Source organism: Eutrema salsugineum, unplaced genomic scaffold, assembly GCF_000478725.1.
Source record: "Eutrema salsugineum unplaced genomic scaffold, Eutsalg1_0 scaffold_22, whole genome shotgun sequence".
NCBI classification, from domain to species: domain Eukaryota; kingdom Viridiplantae; phylum Streptophyta; class Magnoliopsida; order Brassicales; family Brassicaceae; genus Eutrema; species Eutrema salsugineum.
Window position 1 is genome coordinate 1021674 of NW_006256812.1, and position 14275 is coordinate 1035948.

General features: G+C 36.6%; 5 protein-coding genes across 7 annotated transcripts; 2 read left to right on the forward strand and 3 right to left on the reverse strand.

The window, feature by feature from the left end:
* The first annotated feature begins 1940 nt into the window (after window positions 1–1940).
* On the forward strand, window positions 1941–3924 carry LOC18015627 (remorin). Its single transcript, XM_006397709.2, has 4 exons — window positions 1941–2260; window positions 3124–3177; window positions 3271–3358; window positions 3457–3924. Exons 1-4 carry the CDS (start codon window positions 2092–2094, stop codon window positions 3731–3733), a joined length of 588 nt encoding a protein of 195 aa, XP_006397772.1. The 5' UTR covers window positions 1941–2091; the 3' UTR covers window positions 3734–3924.
* A 64-nt stretch (window positions 3925–3988) lies between these two features.
* LOC18015629 (DEAD-box ATP-dependent RNA helicase 6) lies at window positions 3989–7544 on the reverse strand. 2 transcript variants are annotated; one of them, XR_002899353.1, is made up of 10 exons: window positions 6834–7544; window positions 6605–6665; window positions 6276–6510; window positions 5828–6066; window positions 5333–5584; window positions 5071–5251; window positions 4881–4969; window positions 4713–4786; window positions 4478–4609; window positions 3989–4384 (listed from the first exon to the last, which is right to left on the reverse strand). XR_002899353.1 is itself a non-coding variant. In XM_024154940.1 (10 exons), exons 1-9 carry the CDS (start codon window positions 7178–7180, stop codon window positions 4531–4533), a joined length of 1557 nt encoding a protein of 518 aa, XP_024010708.1. In that variant the 5' UTR covers window positions 7181–7544; the 3' UTR covers window positions 3989–4384; window positions 4521–4530. The 2 variants fall into 2 exon arrangements, 1 of the variants encoding a protein (XP_024010708.1); XM_024154940.1 differs by having other exon boundaries at window positions 4521–4609.
* A 348-nt stretch (window positions 7545–7892) lies between these two features.
* LOC18015628 (LIM domain-containing protein PLIM2a) lies at window positions 7893–9172 on the forward strand. Of its 2 annotated transcripts, none has more exons than XM_024155048.1 (4): window positions 7893–8223; window positions 8315–8414; window positions 8499–8530; window positions 8634–9172. In XM_024155048.1, exons 1-4 carry the CDS (start codon window positions 8089–8091, stop codon window positions 9054–9056), a joined length of 690 nt encoding a protein of 229 aa, XP_024010816.1. In that variant the 5' UTR covers window positions 7893–8088; the 3' UTR covers window positions 9057–9172. The 2 variants fall into 2 exon arrangements, with proteins under 2 accessions (XP_024010816.1, XP_006397773.1); XM_006397710.2 differs by having other exon boundaries at window positions 8502–8530.
* A 127-nt stretch (window positions 9173–9299) lies between these two features.
* Window positions 9300–11645, reverse strand: LOC18015630 (phosphomannomutase). The gene is made up of 11 exons (XM_006397712.2): window positions 11641–11645; window positions 11244–11544; window positions 11069–11135; window positions 10637–10713; window positions 10516–10551; window positions 10315–10370; window positions 10113–10212; window positions 9931–10026; window positions 9755–9844; window positions 9606–9657; window positions 9300–9515 (listed from the first exon to the last, which is right to left on the reverse strand). Exons 1-11 carry the CDS (start codon window positions 11643–11645, stop codon window positions 9463–9465), a joined length of 933 nt encoding a protein of 310 aa, XP_006397775.2. The 3' UTR covers window positions 9300–9462.
* Window positions 11646–11769: 124 nt separating this feature from the next.
* On the reverse strand, window positions 11770–14130 carry LOC18015631 (cell division protein FtsY homolog, chloroplastic). Its single transcript, XM_006397713.2, has 11 exons — window positions 13794–14130; window positions 13593–13697; window positions 13422–13495; window positions 13266–13324; window positions 13123–13160; window positions 12847–12967; window positions 12687–12755; window positions 12513–12595; window positions 12330–12398; window positions 12178–12240; window positions 11770–12092 (listed from the first exon to the last, which is right to left on the reverse strand). The coding sequence occupies exons 1-11, from the start codon at window positions 14097–14099 to the stop codon at window positions 11979–11981; spliced, it is 1101 nt and encodes a 366-aa protein (XP_006397776.1). The 5' UTR covers window positions 14100–14130; the 3' UTR covers window positions 11770–11978.
* Between the last annotated feature and the right edge of the window lie 145 nt (window positions 14131–14275).

Sequence of the window (14275 nt, forward strand, 5' to 3'; positions counted from 1 at the left end):
AAAACTAAATTCTAATTTAAAAATAGTGAATCCAAGCATAATATTGAAATTTATGTAGAACTAGTTTTAATAAAAAAAAATATTTTTACATAATTATTTTTGGAATTTTTGGAATTTTAAATAAAGAAAAACTAAAATCTAAATTGGAAATAGTGAACCCAAGTATAATATCAAATTTAATATATATATATTTTTAATTTCCGTCAAGCCCACGCGCAACTTAACCGGAACGTTTTGTACACGCGACGTGCCAAAATGAGCCGTGGGGTCCAACAAAGACATTTCCCTTTGTATCTATCTCCAGCGTGTCCGCTTTATAAAGCTCCACGAAACCTTTTGGTCGACCAGACTATTTTTCAATAAACAAATACATTCTTTTTTTTTCGTAATCAAATACATTCTATTATTGAACATCGACAAATACATTCTATTTAGAAACATATACACTATACACAGACGTCACGTACTATACTCTTTGATTTTAGGGATTTTATCATAGGTTGTCGACATTTAAAAAGAATTTATCTTAGATTTTCACTTTCTTATCTTACTTCCAATTCCCTTAATTAAATAAATCATTAGTAGGTCAGATAAACCTAATATAATAATAAACCCAAACATAATATTAAATTATCTTTTTAATAGATAAATTCTAATTTAAAAATAGTGAACCCAAGCATAATATTGAAATTTATGTAGAATTAGTTTTGATAAAAAAAAATATTTTTACATAATTATTTTTGGAATTTTTGGAATTTTAAATAAAGAAAAACTAAAATCTAAATTGGAAATAGTGAATCCAAGCATAATATCAAATTTAATATATATATATTTTTAATATATATATAAATAATTATTTATTTTATTTTTGGAATTTTAAACCTTAATCTCTAAATTCTAATTTTTAAATCCTAAATTCTAATTTTTATACTCTAAATTATAATCTATAAACTTTTAAAAAATTAAAATAAAAACTAAACCCTAAATTATAATCTTTATATATATATTATTTATTATATATATTATCAAAATATTTGATTGAGTATTTAATATTTTAATTTTTTTTTTTTATTTTTTTTTTAAAATAATATTATATTTCAGATTTTAATTAGTTTAAATGAAATGAGGTGAATGAATGAATTCACCCGCTACGAGTGAACCAAAGAATTTTTCGGTTTGTTACTCTAAAGTCTAAAGTTTTTAATCTAAAACGAGCAAAGTCATTAATAAGGGCCCATATATCACATGCCTAAACCGGTTTAATTTCCGTCAAGCCCACGCGCAACTTAACCGGAACGTTTTGTACACGCGACGTGCCAAAATGAGCCGTGGGGTCCAACAAAGACATTTCCCTTTGTATCTATCTCCAGCGTGTCCGCTTTATAAAGCTCCACGAAACCTTTTGGTCGACCAGACTATTTTTCAATAAACAAATACATTCTTTTTTTTTCGTAGTCAAATACATTCTATTATTGAACATCGACAAATACATTCTATTTTAGAAACATATACACTATACACAGACGTCACGTACTATACTCTTTGATTTTAGGGATTTTATCATAGGTTGTCGACATTTAAAAAGAATTTATCTTAGGTTTTCACTTTCTTATCTTACTTCCAATTCCCTTAATTAAATAAATCATTAGTAGGTCAGATAAACCTAATATAATAATATAGATCGGTTTAGTGTAATTTTGAGTTGAGATTTTAATTTGATTCAGTCTATTAGCAAAACGATGGCATTTTTTTCTACTAAGTGACTTGACGTGGCAGAATTGAACTACTTTACCTGTCGGCAGTGAGGTGTTTAATCACATGTATCGCATCCAATGCGTAAGCGAGCTTACAGTCGTAGGATCACATGGTACCATAATCAACGGTGAAGGGAAACAAGTGTCTCACGCATATTAAACGCGGGGAGTACGCTCCACCGGTGTAAGCTAACGGAGGATATAAAACCTCTTTCTTCTCATTGGTTCATATAGTCTGCATTTTATCCAAATTTTGTTTTGTTTTATTTTCTGTTTTACCGAAGGAAAAAAAAAAGAAACCATTTTTTTTGTTCTTCTTTGGCTGAGCTGAGCGGCAATGGCGGAGGAGCAAAAGACGACTAAGGTTGACGTAGAATCTCCGGCGGTTTTAGCTCCGGCGAAGGAACCAACTCCTGCTCCGGTGGAAGCTTCTAAAGACGTGGCGGAGGAGAAAATTCATACTCCACCACCTCCTGTCGAGTCCAAAGCTCTTGCCGTTGTCGAAAGTAAGCTCTCTCTATTCACAACACGTTCTGTGTTGTGTGTATGTGATAATCTTCTTCTTATGAGGATTCATTCGATGTTTTTTATGAATTAGAGATGTATTTAACAAAATTGAATATGTCTCCAAAATCTCACAAATTAGCCCCAGAATTCCATCTCAAAAAAATCCATATTGCTATTAGGATTTCACAGCATTTATTTTTTTTACACCAAGAGAATTAGGTTCTGAAAGAAAGATAATATATTACTATTTAGAATATGATTAATTTCTATTGCTACTAAGGTAGGTAACTAATCATAAAATAATCTGTCTTGTAAATTTTGTGTTGTGAAAAAGTAAATGGAATCATGGCAATTAGTTGTGGACAGCTATGAATTAGTAAAGTGGTTAACTTTCTTGATTTTCATACATGATTAGTTCCTTTAAAGTAGCCTAACTCTGGTACATTTAAGAGTTTTAAAATCCAGTCGTATTAGTTCCTTTTTAAAGGTGCTACTATCTTGACATGAGTTAGAGTGGCCCAAAGGTCGAATTCTCTATGTCACCGAGACCCATGGAATAAGTTCGAACCATCAGTTTAATGTGGTATAACACCACTTGACTAAGATGACCAAAAAAAGAGAAGAAAAAAGTTGCTAACTATCTTTAATTAAAGTTAAAACACTTGAACTCTGATGTTGTCTTCTGCTCTGTTCTTTAGTAAAACTTCTATAACAAAACAAATTTTGCAGTGAATCGAGTGTGATAATCGATGAACTTATATATTTTATTAACTGTTTAGAGCCTTGAAGCGCTATCTTTTTACATTGTCAATTTGCGTCTACATTAACAACGTGTTATACTTAACAAGTGACCTTCTTGCAGAACCCATTGAGGAGCATACACCGAAGAAAAGCTCATCTGGCTCGGCCGATAGAGGTGAGCTAAACAACTATTTGTTTTTGTTTTCTACTTTCTGGCCACCTAAGTTCCATAACTGACATCAAATGTTATGTGTTTGGTTTTGGTCAGATGTGATACTTGCGGACTTGGAAAAGGAGAAAAAAACATCATTCATCAAAGCATGGGAAGAGAGTGAGAAGTCAAAGGCTGAGAACAAGTAAACTTTGTTTTATTCTTTTGACCTTCGCACCCAAAGATTACTATTTGTGCGAGTTGATCATCAGCTAATGATCTTGAAATGGTAATAATGGACAGGGCACAAAAGAAGATCTCTGATGTGCTCGCTTGGGAGAACAGCAAGAAAGCAGCCACTGAAGCCCAGCTCAGGAAGATTGAAGAAAAATTAGAGAAGAAAAAGGCAGAGTATGGTGAGAAAATGAAGAACAAAGTGGCTGCGATTCACAAGCTAGCAGAAGAGAAGAGAGCAATGGTTGAAGCTAAAAGAGGAGAGGAGCTTCTTAAAGCTGAAGAAATGGCTGCTAAGTATAGAGCCACTGGTATCGTACCAAAGGCAACTTGTGGATGTTTCTAAGTCTTTTTTAAATTTGTTTTTCAGGTCATTGTTTGTTACAATTCATCTCTCTGTTTTTTTTTTTTATGTGTGCTCAACAACTTTTTATAGTTTTTTTGTTTGTTTATTGTCTTGTTTATATATATATTGGTGATTTTGTGTGGAAAGCAAAAACATCAAGGTTAGAGGTTTTATGAAGTATTTCTCTGTAATCGTATGCAGCATCAAATATGTATCATTGCAATTTCACATATAATCCGTAAAATAGGCGAAGTAGGTACTTGAGTTAACACACAATGTGTTAACAATGATACAATTCTAGTAAAATTCTCTCCCAAGTCTTAAAACAAAAGAGACCAAGAAAAGTCATAAAACACACCGGACTTGGTCGAAAGGTTCACATCCAAAGGCAAAAGGTTTCTTAGAACATGAAACTGAAATATAAGAAAAGTTATAACTTAAAGTTCACATCATACAGCAGAAGAAGTCTTCAAATCAAACCAAACAAACCGGACTTGGTCGAAAGGTTCAAATACAACCAACCGCTATTATCGCCATCAACCGCCCATACTGCATTCTTCTTGCCTCAGTACAGTGCTCTGTGTGTTGCCTTCATCTCTGGAACAAGCTTGTAACTGCCAAAGCTGAATGATTTGCCTCCTCAAAAAAAACCTAAACAATGGCAAACCAATCATTGGGAATTTGGTCTATATGCAATGCGGCTTAGTTACAATGTCAAGATGCCAAGAGAGGGATTTATCTCACTGTTTAAATCCATCAGTGCTTTAGCCGGGTGGAGAATGTGCACCTGGTAGAAGTCACTGACAGTAGATTGCCTTGTCGATAAGTGAAGGAATTGGCTTGATCTCGGTTCCAAGTTCTTGCTCAGTTTGGTACCTGTTAAAATCCATATGAATGAGTAAAAAAGCTTGATATAACAAAACACAAGGGAGGTTGTATCAGTTGAAAAACAGAAACAAAAGCAAAAGAAGCCACAAACATTTTGAAGCGGTCCTCATAAGTTACCAAATTCACAGCCAACCCAAGGTGTCCATATCTTCCTGATCTACCTACCTGGTAGTGTAATGAATCAAAACCCCATTCACAATTTGAAGAATAAAAAATGTGCTCAAGATGATAGATCAAAAACAGGTTTCCCTTAACATACCCTGTGTAGATACGACTCAGAAGTCCTCGGGAAATCGAAATTAATGACCACATTCACAGCTTGAATGTCAATACCACGTGTAAACAAATCTGCAATAGACATCCGTTTAGTCATATCATCATCTCTTTTCCTAAACATGAAACTTAAGCACATTATCTTTGTTCATGCACAAGAGCAACACAAAACCCACCAGTGCAAACAAGGTTTCTGCATGCACCGTTGCGGAAATCATGGAAAACCCTGTTACGGTGGTCTTGAACCATCTTTGCATGAATATAGAAGCATGAGTAACCGAGCTCTGTGATTTTCTTGGCTAACAGCTCCACACGATTGACAGAGTTGCAAAAGATAATGGATTGGTTTATTTGCAGCTGCGATTAAAAACCATACTTGCTTTAAAACATCCACGACAACGAGTAGCCAAAAAAGTCTTGGGTGTCCAGAAATCTAACCTTAGAGAAAAGCGTGTTAAGGCAGTGCACCTTCTGTCTCTCTTCAACAAAAGCATAATATTGTGTGACACCCATTAGTGTGAGCTGATCCATGAGATTGATAATGTAAGGCTTCCTGAGATATCGATCCTTAAAGGACTTGACAGTGACAGGAAATGTAGCTGAAAACATCAAAATCTGTCGGTTTTGCGGCAAGAATTGTATCAACTCCTCTATAGAAGGTTGAAATTCTGCAGACAAAAGCTTGTCGGCCTGGGAAAAGATATTTGTGAGTCAGAACAATCGGCTCATGCAAAAAGAAAGTTAGTCCATCAAAATCTGCAAATATCTAGCATAAGATGGAATCAATTTTGTTGTATTGTTTTGCTCGGTGAAAAACTAGAAAATTCGTTTTGGCAGAAGTCCAACAATGTTTGATTTTTGAACACGCAACAAGGGAAGATATAACCCAAGAGGTAGAAAAGAAACAAGGCCAATAAGATATCAGGAACTCACCTCATCCATGACAAGCATCGTGCAATCTTTCAAAACACACACACCCTTTTTGGCAAGATCTAATATTCTTCCAGGAGTTCCTACCAGCAGATGAACAGGTTGGTACAATCGCATGATATCATCCCTCAGACTAGTACCGCCAGTGGTGACCATAACCTCAATTTTCAAGTATTTGGAAAGCTCCTTGCAAACTTGTGATGTCTGAAGGGCCAGCTCTCGGGTAGGGACTAGAATTACGGCTGCATAAGACTATAGATCAACAAGGTGTACACAGTAAAGAAAATACAGCAAGAATAGTAGCTTTTTATAAATTAGAAACAACAAATTCATCCGTTTCACTGAAGTAATGAGCACTCTCTGGAAGTTCCAGTGATCTACAAACTTACTAAGAAGAAAATGAAGAATGAACTTCAAACAGAGAAGATTTCAAAAAAGGAAAGTAACAAACCTTGAATGACATTGTTCTCTGGATCAATTTTCTCAAGGGTTGGGATGCAGAAGGCACCAGTCTTTCCTGTCCCATTTTTGGCTCTAGCAAGAATATCACTGCCAGTCAAAGCAATAGGAATGCTTTCTTCCTGAATAGGAGATGGCTTCTCAAAACCCTTTTCATATATTCCCCTTAGTAGATCTCTCTTCAAAAAGTAATCTTCAAATTCATTTCCTTTAGTGGCAGTCACGTCCTGGAGACAACATGAAAAAGCATGTAAACTACTATATTCTCAAAACAAGTTTCATATCTCAGTCAGTCAAGCATATAACTAAGGAAACTTATACCTCTGTCTGGTAACGATTATCTCGAGGTGGCAGCTTCAACATTGCCTTCCAGTCTTGGTTACTGGTAAGCATGAGAAACACACATAATCAAAGAAATGGACCTTCACTTCAAATCAAACCATATAAAGGAGGAAACTTTAAACAGCACCCTTCAAAACAGTCACTCTTATACTCCAAATCCAAAGTAAGTTGGAAAAAAACATCAATTCTTTTCCAAACGAGCACTTACTTAGAATCGTTGGTGTGAGCTTCAGACTGAACAGTCTTCTCGACTTCATCTACATAACTCGGATTAGCAGGAAGCTGAGGGTGTGTAGACCATTGTTGTTGTTGTTGGAGCTGTTGAATCTGCTGAGGGTTTTGTGGGTAAGCTCGTTGAACGTAGTGGTGAGCATCAGGTTGCTGTGGATTCGGAGGCCGAGACTGTTGGGTCTGCGGAAACGGAGTCCGTGAATGAAGGTATTGCTGAGGCGGAGGCTGCTGCGGATTCGGGTTCCGTGACTGAAAATTAGGATCCGGAGCCGCCGCTCCAATCCCCGGCGGAAATCTTCCTGTGTTATTATTATTATTATTCATCGCAATCTCTCTTCTTCGATCTCGAGAGAACCCTAATAATCTACGAATGAAATCTTCACAGCTCAAAAATCGTAATCTTCAAAAAAGAAAATGTTGGGTCAAACAGAGCGTTTTTGTAAGAGATGATGGATTTGATGGAACTCGAGGGGCAAGATCGGAAAATGTTGAAATTAACCACAAAACCGTTTCCGCCAGAAATGAAATTAAAAAAGAAAAAAGGAAAAATCGAATTCCCGATTCTGTGTAACTGTAGAAGAGAAACAGAGAAAGGAGAGTGATTTATTTTTCAGGGTTAGATTTGTCGACTGGTTACTAAAAGAAAGTGAAAGATACACTCGCCGGCGTCAATGGATCTTCCTTTCCTTACACAGACTCTCCACTCTTATCCACTTTATTCTCTTTTAAAAAACAGCTCCTTGACTTTTCTATAATTCTGAAACAACCCCATTACTTTTTAATATTCGTCATTATTTTCCCCTAATTTAAAAATAGATCTTCCGAAGAGGAGCTGCGGCTGAAAACGTCAAGAAAGCGAGACCTTTGGTTTTTGTTTTTTTTTTTTTGGAAACTAAAAATGATGATCGTAAAATAAACAATCCCAGAATTAGATTTAGATGTTCGACATTAACTAAATGGGAACTCCTCTTTCGAATCTCTACCACTGGAACCAAAATTACCCCCCAAATTCTCAATCAGTCAAGAAATTTTTGATAAATAAGACCTATAACACAGACATGAAAACAAAATAAAAAGAAGACAAAGTCTGTTTTTTTTGTATCCTCGTCGTCGTTTGGTCGTGTCTGGAGACTAGAACCGGCGAACGAAGAACAAACTTTGAATCTAATTTCCAAAAACAACACAGAAGAAGAAGATAGAGATAGAGGTAGAGAGATAGAGAAGGAGAGACAATGGCGTTTACAGGAACATTGGACAAATGCAAGGCCTGTGACAAAACCGTTTACGTTATGGATTTGTTGACATTAGAGGGTAATACTTATCACAAATCATGCTTCAGATGCAGCCATTGCAATGGCACTCTCGTGGTATTTCATTTCTTTCTTTCTTCTTTCTTCCTCCATTGTTACTCTGTTTCGACATTGCCAAAAAAAAAAAAAAATCACATCTTTTTAACAGATAAGCAACTACTCATCAATGGACGGAGTTCTTTACTGTAAGCCTCACTTCGAACAGCTTTTCAAAGAATCTGGAAATTTCAGCAAGAATTTTCAGACAGGTCTCTCTCTCTCTCTCTCTCTCTGTTCTGTTTCGAATCGAATTTTTTTCATTGTCTCTGCTAACAATGTCCAATTACAAACAGCAGGAAAGACCGAGAAGCCAAATGATCATCTGGTAATGAAACAGATAATTTCTTAATAGATTCCTCGGTTTTATTTCCTAAAAATTTGTCTGTTTCTTTCATCTTTGATCTGATTTTCTCAATTGAATCTGCAAGACTCGAGCTCCAAGCAAGCTATCGTCATTCTTCAGTGGAACACAAGACAAATGTGCGACTTGTCACAAAACCGTTTATCCACTTGAGAAAGTAACAATGGAAGGAGAAAGTTACCACAAGACTTGTTTCAGGTGCACACACAGTGGTTGTCCATTGACTCATTCTTCTTACGCGTCTCTTAATGGCGTCCTCTACTGTAAAGTCCATTTCAATCAGCTCTTTCTAGAGAAAGGAAGTTACAATCACGTCCATCAAGCCGCCGCTAACCACCGTCGATCCGCCTCTTCTGGTGGCTCTTCTCCGCCTTCTGATGATCACAAACCTAAAGAGAACTCCACAATTCCCGAGGGAGAAGGAGGAGGAGAAGAAGAAGCCCCAGAAGCTGCCGCAGGAGAAGAGCCTGAGCCTGTTGTTGAGTCTTGAATGTGGTGGAGGAACGATCTTATCAGCTATATCATGTTCGAAGCTTTATATACTTTTCTGTTTCAATGAATATTTGTATACAATTTGTTGCTGTTTCTTTTTGTACATTTTTTTAAGTCGAAAGCTTTTTTTTTTTTTTTTCGGGAGAGAATCTGTTGTAAACAATAACATCCATATTCTTTTTTTTTTGAAAGAGGAAATTTTCTTTGATCTTCGTTTTAAGACTTTGAGAACCAGTTCTTGTTCTGAAACAAAGATAATATTATTTTAAGAATCAAAATTCAAAAACATACGGTATCAGTATCCAAACATTCTTCTCTATTTCTTGTAATGTAAATAATCAAAAGTTGTGAGGATTCGCCAAGAATAATCAAACTCTGACTCTGTTCTTAAGATGGATAGTGTTTCAAGACATGAACAGAGCCTTGCATTTTGCCATTGTGTCATTTGGACTTGTAACTGCAACGCAAAAGAAACAATTCAACTTGTTATGAAAAAAAAAACACAAAAACACAGAGATTGACGTATGAAAATATCCAACTAACTGACCTGAATGGCCAATTGTTTTTGGTGATTCATAGATTTCATAGTCGTTCCCACCCTACAGAAGTTAAACCAGTGTTTTTACCTGGTCAAGCTCAATGGAATACCATACAATAATTACTAAAGAAAGCTGGAAATTCAGTTGAGTTGTTTACCTCATAGGTTTTGTCACCGAAGAAATGGATTTCATTGAAGTCCTCAAGGTATTGCAAGCAGTAAGTCTTATCCCAACCTTTAGGAAAGACCTGAGTCATAACAATGGAACTAGACTTAGTAACACAAAATTTGGATATAGAAAACAATTATAATCCACATTTTCATTCCTACTCACATCAAAGCTAATCTGTCCTCCAATTGAGAAAGTAAGGTTAAGATGCGCAAACCGCTCACGAAGTTCAGCCACCATCTTTGGTCGAATGTTTTGAACCTTTTAAGACAGAATGTTTAGTGATATCAACAACTCTCAGAGTTGCTTTCTATAATAACCTGAAAACACTAAATGGTTTCATGTACCTTATCATATCTCTCGAATTCGTCTCTTTCTTCTTGGCTGCAGTTGCGACCAATCGGTGACACATTAAGCATTCCATTACGGAACTCTATAAATGTTCCCCTGTGTATACAAATTTCAAGAAGAGAAATCTTTTATAACTTGAAGATCCCCTCAAAATAATAAGAAGATGACTAGAGACTAGAGGTTGGTCTTCATATGTACCTTTTGATTGGAATATCCAGGTCTGCAATGTAGTGCAGCGTGAAATTTATTAACTCCTGCATCATCAATATTACGCTATCACTAACTATCCGTACACATATACACAGTTGCATACGCTTCCTCGTCAATTAAACCACTTAAAAAAAAAACATAAAAGCAACTGTTGCTACTACACATGAGGGACGATGAAATGTGCTTTACCTTGAGTTTATCTTCTCCAAGGTAAAGCTTCAGGCTCTGAGAAAAAGATACGAACTAATAAGGAACAAAAGAAACGATAAAGAAACAATGTGTAAAGCAAAAGCCGATGTTTAATATGCACCTGGATTCCAATGGATTTCCCATCTTTATGGGCAACAAGACCATTCTCAGAGAAACAATAATCATAGTCGTTGGTTACTGGCAAGAAAGAAAAAAAAAATGAGAACTCAAAAAAAAAAAAAGGCAAACAGATAGAGACTCACAAGGCAGTAAGGTAGAGACAGATCTTAATTTCCCTCTAAAAAGAAAATCAGATAAAAACTAAGTCTTGGGGTAAATCAATCACATTTCAGAATTTGAACCACAAATGATCAGCAGCTATCCCAAATTCCCAATCTACAGACTTAAATGGATCTATAGTCAACAAATGAAAGCAGAGAAAGTCTCTATAGTCTAAAGGATCCCATATAACAAAGAAGAGAACAAAAGTGACTTTTGTCATCACAAAAGTACCAAACAGATTATAGTGTATTCGATCCGATCACAGTCGTACCTGTTTTGCCAAGCTGCTCAGATATTTTGATTAGATCAGATCCACCGACGACTCCAACAGTGACTACCTGAAACTCTCACAGACATTTCATCGAACAATAGCCAGGCATAAACACTAACTCATAGGAAAAGATATTACAAATTAGAGCAACGATTGGATCAAATCACAAACATACCTTGCGCAGTTCTCGGATAAAATCGAGCAATTCTTGAGTAGCTTCCTTCCTTGGAGCTGTGAGAGTACCGTCGACGTCGAACAAAGCGATCACTCCGGGCTTTTTGGCAGCCATTGGATGTGGTTGAACAGATGATGAGTTTTCAAATTGGAAGACGATAATGGCGGAAGATGTGCATATAAATTGGACCGATCTAATCTTAAACGAAAGAGTGTCGCTTAAACTATGGTCCTCACTTTTTGTCCTAGAGATTTGTGATTGGTGGATTAAATAATCGTGACGCATAAAATCATTTATTTCCCTACTAGGCTACTATGACTTTATTTCACGTTATCAAGGAATTCTATTTTTTGTTCCTCTTATTAAATCGATAATAAAGTTGAAAAGTGAAAACTACATCATTGTCAAAGATCGAAAGAATGAGTTAGTTTTTTTTTTTTTTCATTTCGTTCTTAGGTAAATAAATTGGTATCTTACAATTAAAAAATTATAAATATTTTCAAATAAGAAGGAAAATTCAAAGAAATCTCTTACAAACTATTGTACCAGATTTGATTGAATATTCAAATGGTATTACAACAATGGCACTAATATAGACCAAAAGACTTATATTTTGGTCTTTGGTCCTTTAGAGTTTTTCTACTGACATTTCTCTATTTCACAATAACTAGCATTCGTCACATCGTTAAAATAAAAAAATAAAAAAACAAAAAAAACAAAACTGGGTTTTATGCCTCAGGAAAATATAGCGTTCACAAAGGCCTCAGCATCAAATGGTTGGAGATCTTCTACAGCTTCTCCTACACCGATAAACTTTACTGGAATGCCCAATTCCTCTACCACACTGACCTGCAACATAAGTCCAACCACCTTCAATGAGCATACCCAACAAAAAAATTAAGAGCTTGAAGTGAGACTGGAGATCGAAATTTACCACACAGCCTCCTCTAGCAGACCCATCCAGTTTCGTCAATATCAAACCGGTAATACCAACAATCTGACAAAAAATAGTGAGCAAGGAAACTCAAGATTTTGCCAAGAGCTTGGTGAGCCAGAACACTAGGTTTAGATGGTTCCATATGTTACCTCGTTGAATTCTCTAGCTTGTGGAAGCATATTCAGACCGGTATTTCCATCAAGGACAAGTAGGATCTCCTGACATTGCCGGTGTCAATTAATTGTAGCTGACATTTGGATGGGAAATGGAGACTAGCAATAGTGCAATATAAGAAAGGCAACACAATGAGATAAGTAGATAAGCTCACTCACATTAGGTGCACCAGAGACAACCTTGCCTACTGCTTTTTTGCAAGCGATCAACTCCTCCATCAAGCTGTAGTTAGTATGGAGACCTTGCAAAAAGAGATTTAATATACCTCAGATCATTAAAACAAATGCATCAGTGTGTTCCAAAAGTCAACTAGCAAACTCTTGTATACTCACGTCCAGATGTATCACACAGTACAACATCGTAACCTTCCTCCTTCCCTCTTTTCACAGCCTTTGAGAGCACTAGTTTGGAAGAAAATGTTGTGATAGTGAGCTTTAAGTTAATGTGCCCTCAACACTGATACTGGCAAGCCAAACAGCGCATTGGTTTTACCTGTTGCTGCTTTAGCCTTCTCTCCTTCAGCCACAACAGTCTCACATCCAGTCCTCTCTGCCCATATCTCTAACTGATCACTTGCAGCCGCTCTAAATGTATCACCTGCTGCCATTAATACCTATGACAATTCATCGCAGGATTGATGATGAACATACTGATACTCAATTCTACCTATCCTGGTAAAATTTCGCATACCTATTTGAGCAACCACTCTCTAACCAATTCTCAAGAGAACAAGTTACACTTCATTATTATCAAACATGAAAGGTGTACCTTAGTCCCTTCGTTCTTCAATCTATGAGCCAACTTTCCTGAAAAAAAAAAAATCAAAAGCCACTGTTAGATAGAAGAACTTTTTGTGGGTATCCCCAATGCGAGCCAAGCCATTCTACACCAATCAATGTTTATTGCCTTACCAAGAGATGTGGTCTTCCCACCTCCATTAACACCAACGATCATGATAACAGCTGGTTTCCTGATACACCATAGCATATAGCCAGACTTTAAAAACCACAGTCTTCCATAGCTACTCGCGGAAGAGAAGATAACAAAAACAGCAAGAGGAGCAGAACCTAAAACCCATTTGAAGCTCTGTCTTGCTGTTTTTCTTAGCCAGCATCTCCAACACACTTCCCTTGAGTGCATCCTACATCAATTTCACACATATTTTGGATCAACTATCTATAAAACCTAATCCCTAACATGTACGTGTGTCACAGTGTCACAATATATATAAATATAACCTTAATCTCGCTTCCTGACTTGAGTTTGCCTGACATTATATCATCTCGTAGCCTCTCAACAATTCTAACCGTAATTTTCGGTCCAAAATCAGAAACCAACAGCGCCTACATTGAGAATTTCACAAATAGATTTTCAGTAAAACCCCATTCGCATCTGAAACCCAGGGAATCGACGAGGGATCGTGGTTCAAAAAGAAAAACCTCTTCCAATTCATCGAGAACTCGGTCTGTTTCGGCGAGATTCCAGAAGAGCAAGAGCTCATCGATGACTGCTAGATTTTCCCTAGTCTTAGAGAATCCGGAGAAAATCTTCTCGACGTCGCTTTTGGCCTTCTCCTTGATTAAGCGACCAAGCCGCGTGAAGAAGCCGCTCTGGCCAGCTGAGCAACGGAAACGGGATTTTGGTAGACAAAATTCTCCTCTGTACGGCAATAATCGGACGCGTTCGGAGGAGAAAAGCGACATGCGTCCGGCTAGAAACGAGAGGTGAGCAGAAGAAGATGCCATGGCGCCTTCGCAACTGTACAAGAGAAAGAGAGAGAGTGAAAACAAAAAAACAAACAAACCAGTGACAATACTGGATATGATGCTTTTCAAGACGATGCCGTTTTCATTTTTAAATATTGAGGCCCACTAAATCAGCCCATTACATGTCAAGTAGAAATATCAAAATCTCCAAACAA

Bases quoted from the DNA above. Each gene is read 5' to 3' on its own strand.
- LOC18015628 (XM_024155048.1), top strand. From the start codon at position 8,089: ATGGCGTTTACAGGAACATTGGACAAATGCAAGGCCTGTGACAAAACC. The intron at 8,415-8,498 runs GTCTCTCTCTCT...AATTACAAACAG, and splicing joins CAGCAAGAATTTTCAGACAG to CAGGAAAGACCGAGAAGCCA. The intron at 8,531-8,633 runs GTAATGAAACAG...TGAATCTGCAAG, and splicing joins AGAAGCCAAATGATCATCTG to ACTCGAGCTCCAAGCAAGCT.
- LOC18015627 (XM_006397709.2), top strand. From the start codon at position 2,092: ATGGCGGAGGAGCAAAAGACGACTAAGGTTGACGTAGAATCTCCGGCG. The intron at 2,261-3,123 runs GTAAGCTCTCTC...ACCTTCTTGCAG, and splicing joins AGCTCTTGCCGTTGTCGAAA to AACCCATTGAGGAGCATACA. The intron at 3,359-3,456 runs GTAAACTTTGTT...AATAATGGACAG, and splicing joins AAGTCAAAGGCTGAGAACAA to GGCACAAAAGAAGATCTCTG.
- LOC18015630 (XM_006397712.2), bottom strand. The intron at 10,213-10,314 runs GTACATATGAAG...TTGTATACACAG, and splicing joins CTGGATATTCCAATCAAAAG to GGGAACATTTATAGAGTTCC. The intron at 9,658-9,754 runs GTAAACAACTCA...TAACTTCTGTAG, and splicing joins TCGGTGACAAAACCTATGAG to GGTGGGAACGACTATGAAAT.
- LOC18015631 (XM_006397713.2), bottom strand. From the start codon at position 14,099: ATGGCATCTTCTTCTGCTCACCTCTCGTTTCTAGCCGGACGCATGTCG. The intron at 13,325-13,421 runs GTTCTGCTCCTC...ATGGTGTATCAG, and splicing joins GAGCTTCAAATGGGTTTTAG to GAAACCAGCTGTTATCATGA. The intron at 12,968-13,122 runs GTACACCTTTCA...GAATTGTCATAG, and splicing joins TGAAGAACGAAGGGACTAAG to GTATTAATGGCAGCAGGTGA.
- LOC18015629 (XM_024154940.1), bottom strand. From the start codon at position 7,180: ATGAATAATAATAATAATAACACAGGAAGATTTCCGCCGGGGATTGGA. The intron at 6,067-6,275 runs GTTTGTTACTTT...AGTCTTATGCAG, and splicing joins AGAGAACAATGTCATTCAAG to CCGTAATTCTAGTCCCTACC. The intron at 4,610-4,712 runs GTTTGTGGCTTC...GGATTTTAACAG, and splicing joins TATGAGGACCGCTTCAAAAT to GTACCAAACTGAGCAAGAAC.